Source organism: Pseudophryne corroboree, chromosome 6 (assembly GCF_028390025.1).
Source record: "Pseudophryne corroboree isolate aPseCor3 chromosome 6, aPseCor3.hap2, whole genome shotgun sequence".
Lineage (NCBI taxonomy): Eukaryota > Metazoa > Chordata > Amphibia > Anura > Myobatrachidae > Pseudophryne > Pseudophryne corroboree.
In genome coordinates this window covers 307,858,316-307,872,919 of record NC_086449.1, presented here as the reverse complement: position 1 = coordinate 307,872,919, position 14,604 = coordinate 307,858,316, and the positions used below count along the sequence as shown (strand labels likewise).

Genomic DNA, 14,604 nt, shown 5'->3' with positions numbered 1-14,604 from the left:
GTGAGCTGCAGCTGCAGAGAAACTGGGGATCTGGAGCGTGAGAGACACTGAGGGCGGGAGCTGAAGAGACCTGGGGGGTTGGAGTAACAGTGGGGGGCTAGAGCTGGAGAGACACTTGGAGGCTGAAACTAGAAAGACAACAGAGGGCAGGAGCTACAGAAACACAGGCAAATAGTTTGAGAGACACAAGGGGGAATGATGCTGAAGAGAACTGAGGGGAAATGGCAGAAGCTTATCCACGACTTGTAGGATTAGTAGAAATACGCTCATTAAGGACCAAATCTAAAGTGCATTACTGATACAAATGGTACCACATTATCACATACAGTTTAATAATATAAAATTGTTTGATCAGGGAAGTTCACATTTTGCCCTGCACCAAATATCCTGTTACTATGTATTATCTGAATATATACCCCTGCTATATGACCATGGCTTTGGTTATACAGGTTGAGTAACCCTTATCCAAAATGCTTGGGACCAGAAGTATTTTGAATATCGGATTTTTCCGTATTTTGGAATAATTGCATACCATAATGAGATATCATGGTGATGGGACCCAGGTCTAAGCATAGAAAGGAGTCTTCCAGACCATGTGATCTACTATGTAAATAGTAAATACCAACTGAAGTCACCATCTGCCCAGGAATGAACAATTTTTAATTGCAGAGAAACCACACAGAGGTAAGGAAGATTCACAAGTGACTGGCCTGTAACTGCCAGGGACCCTGAGAGAGCGTGGGTGCGCTGTGTCCTGTGATTTCTGTTGCTGACCTTGCCAATTAGGAGGATTATCTTTTGCAGGACAGGTGCAAGTGCACACTGACTATGATAGCTTGGAGTAGGCTAGGCGCACATGCTGTTGTTGCAAGGGCTAGAACATCTCAACATGTGTACAGCTTTTCACATGTGCGGTAATACACTATTTTCCTGTGCACTATATTTTTAAGTAATTTGCGTCCATTTTACTTCCAACCCTGCATCAGCCTCTAAGTATCCAACCGTGCTTTTTAATCCACAATAGACAAAACTACAGAATCCATTCATTTACATGAATATCAAAGTATATGTTTTCATTATTATCAATCATGGTTGAATGAAACATGTTACACTAAGTATTTCTATTGCCACACATTCTAGTAACAGTATACTAATAGCATATAATATGACTATATCCCAGACAAATAGCTGTAAATGAAAGTACTTTAATTTCACTTATTCACAGTCTTCTCAAAGCTCTTTTGGTCTTCAGTAACATCTTTATGCTGATGTCACCCACATCTGCCTGTCCTCCCTTGACCTCTTCCCTTTCCTCTACTCTCAGCTTTCTAACATCCTGGATGTCTCAGCACTTTTCCAAGCTTAATATGTCTAGAGCTCATTGGGTAGATGTATCAAGCCTTATAAACAGTGGATAAGTGAATACATGAAAATCAGCTTCCATCTGTCATTTTATAGAATGTACTTGATAGATACTAGGTAGGAGCTGAATAGTTACTATGTCTAGAAGTTTTTATACATTCCCCTTGTCTTGAATCCTTCCTGTATCTCCACCCTTTCCCATTTTTCCCTCACTGTTGACAACACCATCATCTCCTCAATTCATCAAGTCTGCTACCTGGACATCAAGCTTGATTCCACTCTCCCATTCACTGCCCATATTCAGTAACTAACTCCTGTTGAATCCATCTCCACAATTTGCTCTCCCTCTCCCTTGATGCTACCCTTCAATTTTCCCTCTCCCCTTCAATGCCCCCACTAAACTGATTTTTCTTTTAAGCGGCTCTATGTCTGCCTCCCATCTCTGAAAATTCCTATCTAGCTCCCTTTCCCCTACAGGATGCAGTTTAAACTCCTCAATCTCACCTACAAAATCCTTTAAATCTGTTCTCCCTCCTACATCTTTAACCTCAATTCCCTCTACATATTCACCCACACTCTCCAGTTAGCCCTGACCACAGCATCTCCTGCCCACTAGCACCTTTCATTTTGGCCTCCGTGATTTCTCCTGCGCTGTCCCTAATCTATAGTATACTCTCCCTCGTTCTATCAGACGCTTCCCCAACATCCAGTGCTTCAAACCCTCAAAGCTTCCCTATTCATCCTAGCCTACTGAATCTCTGTCTGATCCGGTCTTTCTTCTTTAACCTCTTGTATCTCCCCAATACCCCAACTGCTTCCTCTTTTCTAACAAAATGTAAGCTCTCACAGCAGGGCTTGTGTCTGTTTGACTCATGTCTACAATTGGCCTATGTACTTGTGTTTTTCTTCATATGTAAAACCAATTAATATACACGATTTAAAACAAAAACAGCTCATATTTTCAGGTTTCATTGGTCCAAAGTAACTAGACTGATAAACTGCTTTTTTTTTTTTATTAAAAGTTCTGAAAAACCTCCATGAAAGAGAGAGGGCTTAGTATTGCTGACACTTTAAGATTTGCAATAACCTGTACATAGCTACTAAAATCAATGAATGGGATCGAATGACACCCAATCAACTGAATACATCATCTGCTAGATGCTTCAGAAAGAGACGGATGTGATGCTCGTCTATGTATCTGCCTGCAGAATGTATGTAATTACAAACAACTGATACTAGTTCTAATCCTAGTGTAACCAAGAAGGGAATAGGAAGGAATACATTCTAGTGTCCAGCAACCTTAAGTGAAGGTGACTGTGGTTATTGATATAATTAGTATGGGGGCCCTTTGTTCTTTTCACTGAATTACTATCATTAGTAGAATGTTCTAAGACAGTGGTTCTCAAACTCGGTCCTCAGGACCCCACACGGTTCATGTTTTCCATGTCACCCAGCAGGTGCACTGTGTATCACCAACTGTCACATTTTAAAAATCTACAGGTGATCTGCAAAACATGAACCGTGTGGGGTCCTGAGGACCGAGTTTGAGAACCTGTGTTCTAAGATGATTAATTACAATGACCTATTTATCAGGCCAACAATCTGTTTATCTGAAAATGATTTCTGTGACTGATATGCCAATTTCCCATACACCCATCTGGAATTAAATGTAAGGCTTCTATTAGTAATAATAACTCCCTCCTTATAGATTTGATAGACAAATATTAGGAATAAGAGATATCATGTATATTATTGTTAAATAGTTCCTTAATGAATATGATGAAGCAGAACAGAAAGTATTTGCATTTGGCCGTAGAAGATTAAACAATCTATTACAGGTGGTTATAGTCTTCATTTGCTCCTCATATTGATGTTTATACTCCAAAGCATATTTCCATTAGATATCAATGGCAGATTTGGATTGGATACTGTTTTATCTACCAATCTATAAGAAAAAATGCTCTAAAATAGTGGTTCTAAACCTCAAGCCTAAAGTAATGTCAGCATGTCATGTTGTCAGGATTTCTTGTCTATGGAAGCAGGTGGGGTAATTGCTGACCCAGAAAATAGATTACATAACCTGTGCAAAAATCCACAATACATAACCAGTTGGTGGTACTTGAGGACTCGAGTTGAAGACCACTGCTCTAGAATAAGATTTATAATGATGCATTATGTGTATCTACTTATTGATCTTTTAACTTGATTTGTGTCTTTGGCCTTTTATTTTATTTAATCTTTGCATTATGAAACAGGTCAGGGGCTTCCTTCTACTGGAGTCACCTAGCATGCAATGAATCTAAATTTAATCTCCAGTATTTTTATCTTTATAAATCAATTCCTTGATTCACTTTCATTTATGTATAATGAATACAAAAGTAGTGAATCATAACAAAACATTACATAATATAAATATACGATTTTTAGTGAAATAAATTGCAAAATTCAGTATCATTCATCCTATTTTGATGATCAGTATCATCTATTTACTCCATGCAGCCTCACCTCACGAACCCATACATACAAGTATTTAATATAAAAACGAACAAGTATTTCACATAAAAGAATAAATTCTGAACACTTACGTTGAATTCGCAGAGATCCACACTATCCAGGCTTTTGCTTCTATGGATCCGTCCCTTTATTCTCCGTAGAGATGGCTTTCCTTGACTAGTACTGGAAGCGGCTGCATTGGGGTTTTCCGATGATGGGGTGACCCTGAAATAGCACAATGATTTTTAGATTATGTCACCAAATGATATCAAGAATTGTTCAATGTACTCCCAGTGATTTGGATAAATATTCAGCTTCTAACACATTTTTCCCATTGTGCAGCTGCAGATGCTGATTTTTTTTTAAATAACAATTATTTATATAGCACATACATAACGCTTTATAGGAGAAAATGTATTCTTTCAGCTCCATCCCCACTAGAGTTTGCAATCTATATTCCCTACCACAAATACTAGGGTTCATGTTGTCAGAAGCCAATTAACCTACCATACCACTATGGCACCAACACAAGGAGAACATCCAATTGGTTGAAGTCAACCAATGACTCCTGGGCTCGGAGGCAGCAATGCTAACCACTGTGCAACTATGCATTTTTAGTACTGCTCTACAAAAGTACTGATTAAATGTGAAGTCAAAACAAGTATTCCAAAACCTTTTCACAAATGATAGCACAAACAATTACATTTTAAATGCGAAACAAATAAGGACTGATTGCAAGAGTTCAGTATGAATGACCACCGGACGGGATGCTGGCGGTCACAATACCAGCCGGCATCCCAATCTGTGAAATCCCGACAGAGGCGAGATAAGTATGTTCCCCCCTCTCCCCTACACCTCCCTCCTCAATGACTAAACCTAACCTCCCCTCAGTGGTGCCTAACCCTATCCCCCCACTCGGCAGCCTAACCCTAACCCCCCATTCTCACGCAGCCTATACCTAAACCCCCCCAGGGCGGTAATAAAACCTAAGCCCATCCCCTCCCCCCCGGCCCTTACTCGCTATACTTATGGTCAGAATGCCGGCTGTCAGAGTTCCGGCGCCGGTCTCCTGACAGGTGTTGGGATTCTGACTTCCAGCATATTAACTGCATCCTGATCGCAGTTGCAGTAACTTTCTGTGCCTGGAAACAAATGTAAAAATCTTACTGTATTCGGATTTTGGTTACCTCTAAATGACCGCATTGCCCATGACCATCTGCTTGTGACAGCAAAAGTGATCACTATCAGCATGCATTTGCATCAGCCCTATGCTGAATGCAAGAGATCAGTCTGAAATCACAGGGAACTCTGTACAGTCACAACTCAGAATAGCCCGCTATTGTGCCTACATGCCCACAGTGCACTTATCCTGCGAATGCCCAGCTACCAGCCTGTTTCACCAACTCAGATGCAAGTTGTAGTACGAATGTGATCCATAAGACTAAATTGTGTATGCAAGCTCCAACACGTGTGAGAAAATCACAAGATCTGTCCATAGTGGTGTGGTTCGTTTGATCGACAGTATCTAGGTCGACAATGTTTAGGTCGACCACTATAGGTCGACAGTCACTAGGTCGACATGGGTGGAAGGTCGACAGGGTTTCTAGGTCGACATGTGCTAGGTCGACAGGTCTAAATGTCGACATGAGGACATTTTTTTTTTTTTTGGTGTTGTTTTCTTCGTAGAGTGACCGGTATCCCAAATTAGTGCTTCGCTCGCCATGCTTCGGGCATGGTGCCTTCGCTCCGCTACCGCTTCGCTCGGCACACTTTACCGTTCCAATCGTAATCCACGTGGATCGTTAAGTATGAAAAAATCTAAAAAAAAAAAAAAGTGAAAAACTCATGTCGACCTTTAGACCTGTCGACCTAGCACATGTCGACCTAGAAACCCTGTCGACCTTCCATCCATGTCGACCTAGTGACTGTCGACCTATAGTGGTCGACCTAAACATTGTCGACCTAGACACGGTCGATCTTCAGACCGGATCCCGTCCATAGATGGTACAACTCAGGATCAAGCTACACAATTTGTTCAATGACTCCACCTGTGTAAGAAATTATTGTAACCTATTGTAAATAAATATCTCTTTCTCTGTGAGATCTTAAAGTATAGCAGAGAGGTGTCAAAAGAAAAAAGATGTAAAATAAATAGGCAATAATCTGTAAAAGAGTACAAATTCTTAAATTAACACTGATTAAGCACATAGTGGCACAATGGCCCCACCTAGGCCCTAATTGTGGAGATGTTGTATATTCTCCACCATGCTTACGTAGGATTGCTCTGATTATTCTGGCTTACTCCCACAATTTAAAAACATACAGGTAGGGTAAGTGGATTTTATCAAAATGTAACCCTAGTGTATAGTGTGCGTGCATGCATGTGGTAGGGACTTATGTAAATGACAAAAGATTCTCTTTAAGGCGCTATGTGCACAATGCATGAATAACTTAATAAATAATAGGATTTTAATACCTACCGGTAAATCCTTTTCTCTTAGTCCGTAGAGGATGCTGGGGACTCCGTAAGGACCATGGGGTATAGACAGGATCCGCAGGAGACATGGGCACACTATAAGACTTTGAATGGGTGTGAACTGGCTCCTCCCTCTATGCCCCTCCTCCAGACTCCAGTTAGAAAACTGTGCCCAGGGAGACGGACATTTCGAGGAAAGAATTTATTGTTTAAACACGGTGAGTGTCATACCAGCTCACACCTCAAACATGCCGCAGAACGTGGCATTCAATAGAACACCAGCCAACAGCATGAAAAATACACAGCCACATGCTGAGAAAATATGTAACACAACCTCTGTGTCAACCCAACCACTAATAAACTACAGCATGCCATGGCATGAACAACGTCAGCAACAGCCTGACTGAAAAGAAACACTACAAGAGTGTAACCATAACCAAAAACTGCATATATAGTACGCACTGGGACGGGCGCCCAGCATCCTCTACGGACTAAGAGAAAAGGATTTACCGGTAGGTATTAAAATCCTATTTTCTCATACGTCCTAGAGGATGCTGGGGACTCCGTAAGGACCATGGGGTTTATACCAAAGCTCCAGACCGGGCGGGAGAGTGCGGACGACTCTGCTGCACCGATTGAGCAAACAGGAGGTCCTCCTCAGCCAGGGTATCAAACATGTATGACTTAGCAAAAGTGTTTGAACCCGACCAAGTAGCTGCTCGGCAAAGTTGAACCGCCGAGACTCCTCGGGCATGCGTCCCAGGAGAGCCCATCTTCCTAGTAGAATGGGTCTCCACCGACATCGGTAACGGCAATCCAGCCGTAGAACGAGCATGTCGAATTGTATCACCGATCCAGCGTGTAGCAGACTGGATAGAAACAGGCGCCCTAAATGTGCAGGGAGCCAACCGGACAAACAGAGCCTCTGTTTCCCCAATCTGAGCCGATCTGACAACATAAATATTCAAAGCCCTGACTACATCGAGAGACTTTGAATCAGCCAATGCTTAAGTAACCACAGGCATCAAAATAGGCAGGGTCCTGTGAAACACAGAAAACACTTTTGGCAGAACTATTTTCCTAGTTCTCAACTTCGCTCTAACCACATGGAAGATCAAATAGGGGCTCTTGTGAGACAAAGCCGCCACTTCCGACACCCGCTTTGCGGACGCCAAGGCAATAACATGACCACCGTCCAAGAGACAAATTTCAACACAACCTTTCATAAAGGTTTCAACCATTGTGACAATAAGAAACTGCAACACCACGTTAAGGACCCACGCTGCCAGTGGAGGCACAAACAGAGGGTGGATGTGCAGCACTCCTTCCACAAAAGTCTGGACTTCCGGAAAGGTGGCCGATTCTGTTTTTAAAGAAAAATTTATAAGGCCGAAAATTGTACAGAAATGGAGCTTAACTTTAGGCCTGCATCCACACCTGCTTGCAAAGAATGGAGAAGAACGACCCAGCTGAAATTTTTCCGTAGGAGTCTTCCAGGGTTCACACCACGACACCTACTCCCTCCAAATATGGAGGTAAAGCTTCACCGTTACTCCTTTCCTAGCTTGAAGCAAAGTGGAAATGACGTCACCAGAAATACCCTTTCGGGCTAAGATATGGCGCACAAACGCCCAGCCGTCAACCGCAGCCGCGGTAAGTCTTGATACACGGCCGGTCCCTGCTGCAACAGGTCCTCTCGTAGGAGAAAAAAGGCTACGGATCTTCTATGAGCAAGTCTTGAAGATCTGGATACCCAGCTATCCTTGACCAGACCGGAACAATGAGTATCGCCTGAACCTTTGTTCTTCTTATGTGTATCACCTTTGGAAAGAGTGAAAGTGGAGGGGACACATAGACCGACTGAAAACACCCAAGGTGTCACGAGGGCGGCCACAGCTATAGCTTGAGTGTTCCTTGACCTGGACCACTATCCTTGAGGTCTCTCGTTGAGGCGAGACGCCATCCTGTCCAATTGAGGCACTCCTCAAAGACTTGTCACTTCTGTGAAAACTTCTCGATGACAACTACGTTTCTCCCGGATGGAGATTGCAGCTGCAGAGGAAATCTACTTCTCCGTCGGCTACATCCGGACCGAAGACTGCTAATACAGCATTTTCCTGCCCTTCCGCTCAGCGGAAAACTTCTGCGGCTTCTGCTATTGCGTCGTCGCTCCTTGTTCCGCCCTAGCGGTTTACTTACGCCACTGCCGTTAAGTCGTCCGACAGAACTAAAACGAGCAGATCTCGAAGAAGATATTCGTTGAAAATAGCTCTTAATTCAAGAATGCTTATCGCCGACAAGCTTCCCAGCTTGACCTTTTTTTCCCCTGGAAATTCTTTCCTTGGAAAGACTGCTCCCCAGCCTCAGAGACCTGCATGTATGGACACCAGGATCTAAACCTGGATCGCGTACCTTCGACCCTCTAAGAGGTGAGAATGCAGACACCACAGGAGCGATATCCCGGTTCTTAGGATTATTTTCTGGTGCATGTGCAGGTGAGACCCAGACCACATGTCCAACTGGTCCCGTGAAAACCTTGTCATTTGACCTGCTCACCGAAAAGGACTCGTAGGCTGCAACCACCTTCTTCAGCAACAGAACATATTGATGGTTTGTCACTGCAAATCTGATCCGACTCTGCATCCTCAGATCTCTTTCCACAGGAAAAAACAAACTCTGAACAGTTCAGTATCTAATCTTATACCCACCGCAGACATCTGCGTCGTTGCGATCAACAGCGATTCTCTGTGTGAAGAACTGTCAGAGAGAAACCACAACTTGTACCACTTGTTTCTTGACCTCGCCGTAGTCAGGAGAGCGTCTCAGTACAGAACAATAATGGCTCTTACTATCGAAGGAAACCCATCATCCTGCCATTACTCTGGTGAAATGGCAAAGACAATCCTGGATAGCAAAACCAGGTAAGCTTAATGCGGATGAAACCGCACTTAAATTCTAATTATACATGTTGGAGATCCCAGGCCTGAGAGATTCCACTTTGTAGGTCAACCTCTTAAGTAGAAACCTTTTTTTTTTTTTTTTTACGACAGGGACAGCAGGACAATGTCCTGATCCCGACACAACTCTGGTATGGCGTTGAATATTACCTCCCCTTCCAGAGGAGAATCAGTAAGATCTATCTGAAAAAACAGAGCGGGGTATCATCTGGAACTCCAGTATGTCCCCCCTTTGGATTCTATTTGTAACTCACTGGTCCAAGTCCATACCAGGACTGACTGACTGACCACCGGAGTGGGCTCCAGCAAGATAGACCCAGTGACATGCGTAGGATGTGGTAGAAACAGAAGACGATATCTGCTTCTGCAACCTTGAAAAGGCTGCAGACCTCTTACCTTTCCACCTTCCACTATCTGCAAAGAAAGGGAAAAAACGAACGGTATCCAACCTGTTAAAATGACTGCATCCCACAAAAGAATGCGTCATCAAACATCGTGAGGGAACCTATCGCAAGAAGGTAGACGTACCAGTGGTATCTGCCGAGACTTAACCCAGGCATCCCCAAACCCCGATTACACCTTCATAGGGAAGATACTCCAGTATCCCTCGGAGTCAACTTCAGCATTCCCTTGGTGAATCCACAACGCCCTCCCAGCCGAGAGAGCCATGGAAGTGGTCCGTGCACCCAAGAGTCCCATCCCTCTTGTAGTCTCACGGCAGCCTGCCGCAATGTTATAGAGAAGACCCAACCTAAGAAACGTCCCCTCTCTCTCTAGGGTAATTCTATCGGATGCCAAGGTAACCGACCATTTCTGAATACAAGCACTCCCCCATGCGTATGCAATGCAAATATCATCAAAGCATATAATTAAAATATCACTTAGCTTCCTGTATACGATCCATTGTGACAGGGCCCTGTGCAGACCAGGGCGGGCAAAGAATAAACACTCGGACTCCTCGTGAGGATCTGAGACCATCTCGTCACGGCTGACCTAGAGCTTTATCAACAGAACGACTAGCACATGAGAAGGAATAACTTTACTTCAGCATTCATTAGAACTTGTAATATGAACATACATATGTAAATACACATATACACACATATCCTATATATATATATATATATATATATATATTTAAATGTACACATCCGGCACTCTGTGCAACAATAGAAATGCCTGGGTGCCCTCCTTGAAATAATGCAGTTTCTATGCCTTCCCCACCTGTGGCTCAGGTGTGTCTGGAAAAGGACGAGAGGCGGCACTCCAAGGACTTAAAAAAAACTTTTATGTGCAAAACATGGCAGGACAATAAAGTGCAAAAAAACTTAGAAAAACATGGAGGTCTTACGACGTTTCAAGGCATCAAGCCTTTTCCTCAGGTAAGCAAACCCATGTAGAGTGTCTCGTTTTCTGCACATCACACTCTACATGGGTTTGCTTACCTGAGGAAAAGGCTTGATGCCTTAAACGTCGTAAGACCTCCATGTTTTTCTAAGTTTTTTTGCACTTTATTGTCCTGCCATGTTTTGCACATAAAAGTTTTTTTAAGTCCTTGGAGTGCCGCCTCTCGTCCTTTTCCAGACACACCTGAGCCACAGGTGGGGAAGGCATAGAAACTATATATATATATATATATATATATATATATATATATATATATATATATATATATCATACATATAAGTATTTTGTCCAGAACCGTAGGGTCCCTAGTGACATTAATGTGTGCTGAATGTGTATGACCATGTACTGAATGCCCAAGTTGTGGATCTAACCAGGAAATCTTATGGTCGACATAAAACATAGTATTCGTCGACTACAGGGAGTAGTAACTAGGTAAAATAACATTCTTGCGACCCCGAGGGGTTCGAGGGAAGTATATACACATCATTTTAATATCATTCCCCCACAAATACAACCACGTCTGTGCTAGAGCTACAGGCCCATGGAACTGTACCCTATACAGGTATAGGTTATTTACTTCATGTTAATTTACTCCCAGTAATAACAGTTGGCGCCGACAGGGTCACCCACATACTACTGTGTCTCCCATACAGTGTTTACTTTTGAAAAAGCATACAACTACCGACCTGCTGACACTTGATCTACTGACTCAAGTACCATCAGGAGTCGGCAATGCCGACAGAGGGATTCCCATAGCTATTTTGTGGCAGAGCACTCACACATGTCGACACATGTGTACTATAAAGCTATAATGGGTATATCTGACAGGGAAAACACAGAAACACATTCACAACTCATTAACTACACGCACATTATAGTATATAGTGCTATATTTTACTATTTTGCACTAAAATCGCCGTGCCCCCCCCCCCCCTCTTTTTACACTGCTAGCTGCCTAACAGTGCTTTGGCGGGGACATGAGGAAAAAATGGCGCTGTATCGAGATGTGAGGGCTAATCCACGCCCCCTCTCGGCGCGCTTCAGCCCCGCTAACATTTTACATTTTTATACTGGCGGGGGTCCGTATACAGTGCCTATGCACTGTATACATCTTTTGCCAGTGTTAGTGAAGAGGTATATTGCTGCCGAGGGCGCCCCCCTGCGCCCTGCACCCTTGTAGTGCCGCTTGTGAGTGGGAGCAAAGGCACGCAGTGCGAACGCTGCGCGGTACCTCCGAGACTTGAAGTCTTCTGCCGTCACTGAAGTCTTCTTTTCTTCCAATACTCACCCGGCTTCTTTCTTCTGGCTTCTGTGAGGGGGTTGACGGCGCGGCTCCGGGAACAAGCAGCTAGGCGCACCAAGTGATCGAACCCTCTGGAGCTAATGGTGTCCAGTAGCCTAAGAAGTAGAGCCTTGAAACTCACAGAAGTAGGTCTGACTTCTCTCCCCTCAGTCCCACGAAGCAGAGAGCCTGTAGCCAGCAGGTCTCTCCAAATATAAAAAAGCCTAGCATAAAGTCTTTCCAGAGAAACTCAGTAGAGCTCCCCTAGTGTGTGACCAGTCTCTCCTGGGCACAGAATCTAACTGGAGTATGGAGGAGGGGCATAGAGGGAGGAGCCAGTTCACACCCATTCAAAGTCTTATAGAGTGCCTATAGTGTGCCCATGTCTCCTGCGGATCCCGTCTATACCCCATGGTCCTTACGGAGTCCCCAGCATCCTCCAGGACGTATGAGAAAGATAATTAATGTATGAAAATGCATGCAATCGCACAGAGCCAACCTTAATCATTCTGGTGCCCTAGCAATATTTATGCTGATGCCCCTTAAACCAATCCCACCACAAAGCACTGTGTTCATGTGCGCACACAGAAACTACTACATAACTAGTGCTAAATGCACATAGCACAGATCAATAACTATAATATAAAGATCAAGGAACTAAACACAGAAATATAAAATGTTCCAGGAACTATACAATATAAATAAGGGTACTGAGCAAAATACAAACCATTTTATAAATATCAAAACTAGTGTGCTTCTTGATGCACCACCCAGTCCACATGATTATGCTGAACATTGATGCCCTGCCTAGTCACTAATGACTGGCACTGATGTGGCCACATTGCTGGTAGACCTCACGTGGTCTGCTAGAGGCTCCTTCGTCACTCCTCACTGGCACTGATGTGGTGGAGAGCCGCACGCAGGAGCCACCAGAAGGTGTAAACTGTTCTACTAGCTGTGGCACTACAACAAGTGCTTTTCCATCTGTCAGCTCCTCCTGTAATTGTGTGCTGGGCAACGTGGGGGCAGCTCACTGTGTCTACTGGGCACCCCACTGGTGGGACCCGTGAAATATTGGCAGACAGGATGCCGGCTGTCAGTATAGCGACAGCAGCATCCTATCTGCCGGAATTCAGGCAGGGAGTTCCCTTGCAGGTTCGCTGCGCTTGCCCCGCCTCTGGCCCACCAACCGAGTGTGAAAGTCGGGTGGGTGTCTAGATTCCGACCGCCGGTATAATGTTGGCTGTCGGGATTCCGGCGTCGGTATCCTGAATGCCGGCATTTTAACTGCATCCCCACTGGAGCAATGCCCTTGCATTCACTTATATGGTCTATGCCTACGCCCAGGCCGACTCTGCAACCACACAGCCTAGATCAGATTGTCCCCCAAAACCTAGTTGATGAACATGAAGGACATTTTACAGATAAGCAATGTGCAAGGCCAAATTGTGACATTCAAAGAGCTACAGAAGTCAGTAGTTGCTAAGAAAGATGGGTTAACGATCTCCAAGGCACCACATAAACAGGGCTTTGATGGAAGGGTTGCAAAGAATTATCTCTGGATGCCATATCCTTGTCTACAAAGAGTATAAGAAACAAATCATGAAGATACTGTAGAGATGAAACAGAAAGTATTGTGCTCTGGTGTTAACAAAAATCTGACCACCAAAGATTAAAAAAAAAAAAAAACAATTATTGATTTATGATATTTCTGTATTTTTATTATTTTCTGATTTTCTATTACACATTTTTTTAGGTAACTCTGTAAAGATGAATGTGTGACCTATAAATAAAATTCTCATTATGAAAGATCTGAATTCCACCCTGGTATATTCAAATCAAAATTAAGGGCAAGATGTCACCAAAATGTTATATTTATAAATATCTGCAACACAGGAACATAGAATGTGAAGGCAGATAAGAACCACTTGGCCCATCTAGTTTTCCCCTTTTTCTAGGATAATACAATGATATGCACCTTTCATTATCCTAGAGTTAACCATTGGCAATACCAAATATTGCCAAACTCTTTTTATGATCCCCGCCATCCTTTAATTTTCCATAGACTTTCCTCTATGACACCACTTTGTAATTGTGTTCAACACAAGAGCGGTAAGATACACACAGGCCTTTCATGTGAATACATTGGGGGTAATTCTTAGTTGATCGCAGCAGGAACTTTGTTAGCAGTTGGGCAAAACCATGGGGGTAATTCCAAGTTGATCGCAGCAGGAATTTAGTTAGCAATTGGGCAAAACCATGTGCACTGCAGGAGAGGCAGATATAATATGTGCAGAGAGAGTTAGATTTGGGTGGGGTGTGTTCAATCTGCAATCTAATTTGCAGTGTAAAAATAAAGCAGCCAGTATTTACCCTGCACAGAAACAATATAACCCACCCAAATCTAACTCTCTGCACATGTTTTATCTGCCTCCCCTGCAGTGCACATGGTTTTGCCCAATTGCTAACTAAATTCCTGCTGCGATCAACTTGGAATTACCCCCCATGTGCACTGCAGGTGGGGCAGATGTAACATGTGCAGAGAGAGTTAGATTTGGGTGGGGTGTGTTCAATCTGCAATCTAAATTGCAGTGTAAAAATAAAGCAGCCAGTATTACCCTGCACAG

General features: G+C 43.5%; 1 protein-coding gene across 5 annotated transcripts in view; it reads right to left on the bottom strand.

Annotated features, from left to right (window-relative positions):
• The window catches only part of TJP1 (tight junction protein 1), an 805,169-nt gene that overhangs the window by 639,459 nt on the left and 151,106 nt on the right, over nt 1–14,604 (bottom strand). For all 5 annotated transcript variants that reach the window (XM_063926229.1, XM_063926221.1, XM_063926222.1 and 2 more), the window contains exon 2: nt 3,948–4,080. Coding sequence is in view for 4 of the 5 variants with exons in the window: in XM_063926221.1 (XP_063782291.1) it covers nt 3,948–4,080 (133 nt within the window). In the remaining variant the exon portion in view is untranslated. The remainder of the gene's footprint in view (nt 1–3,947; nt 4,081–14,604) is intronic.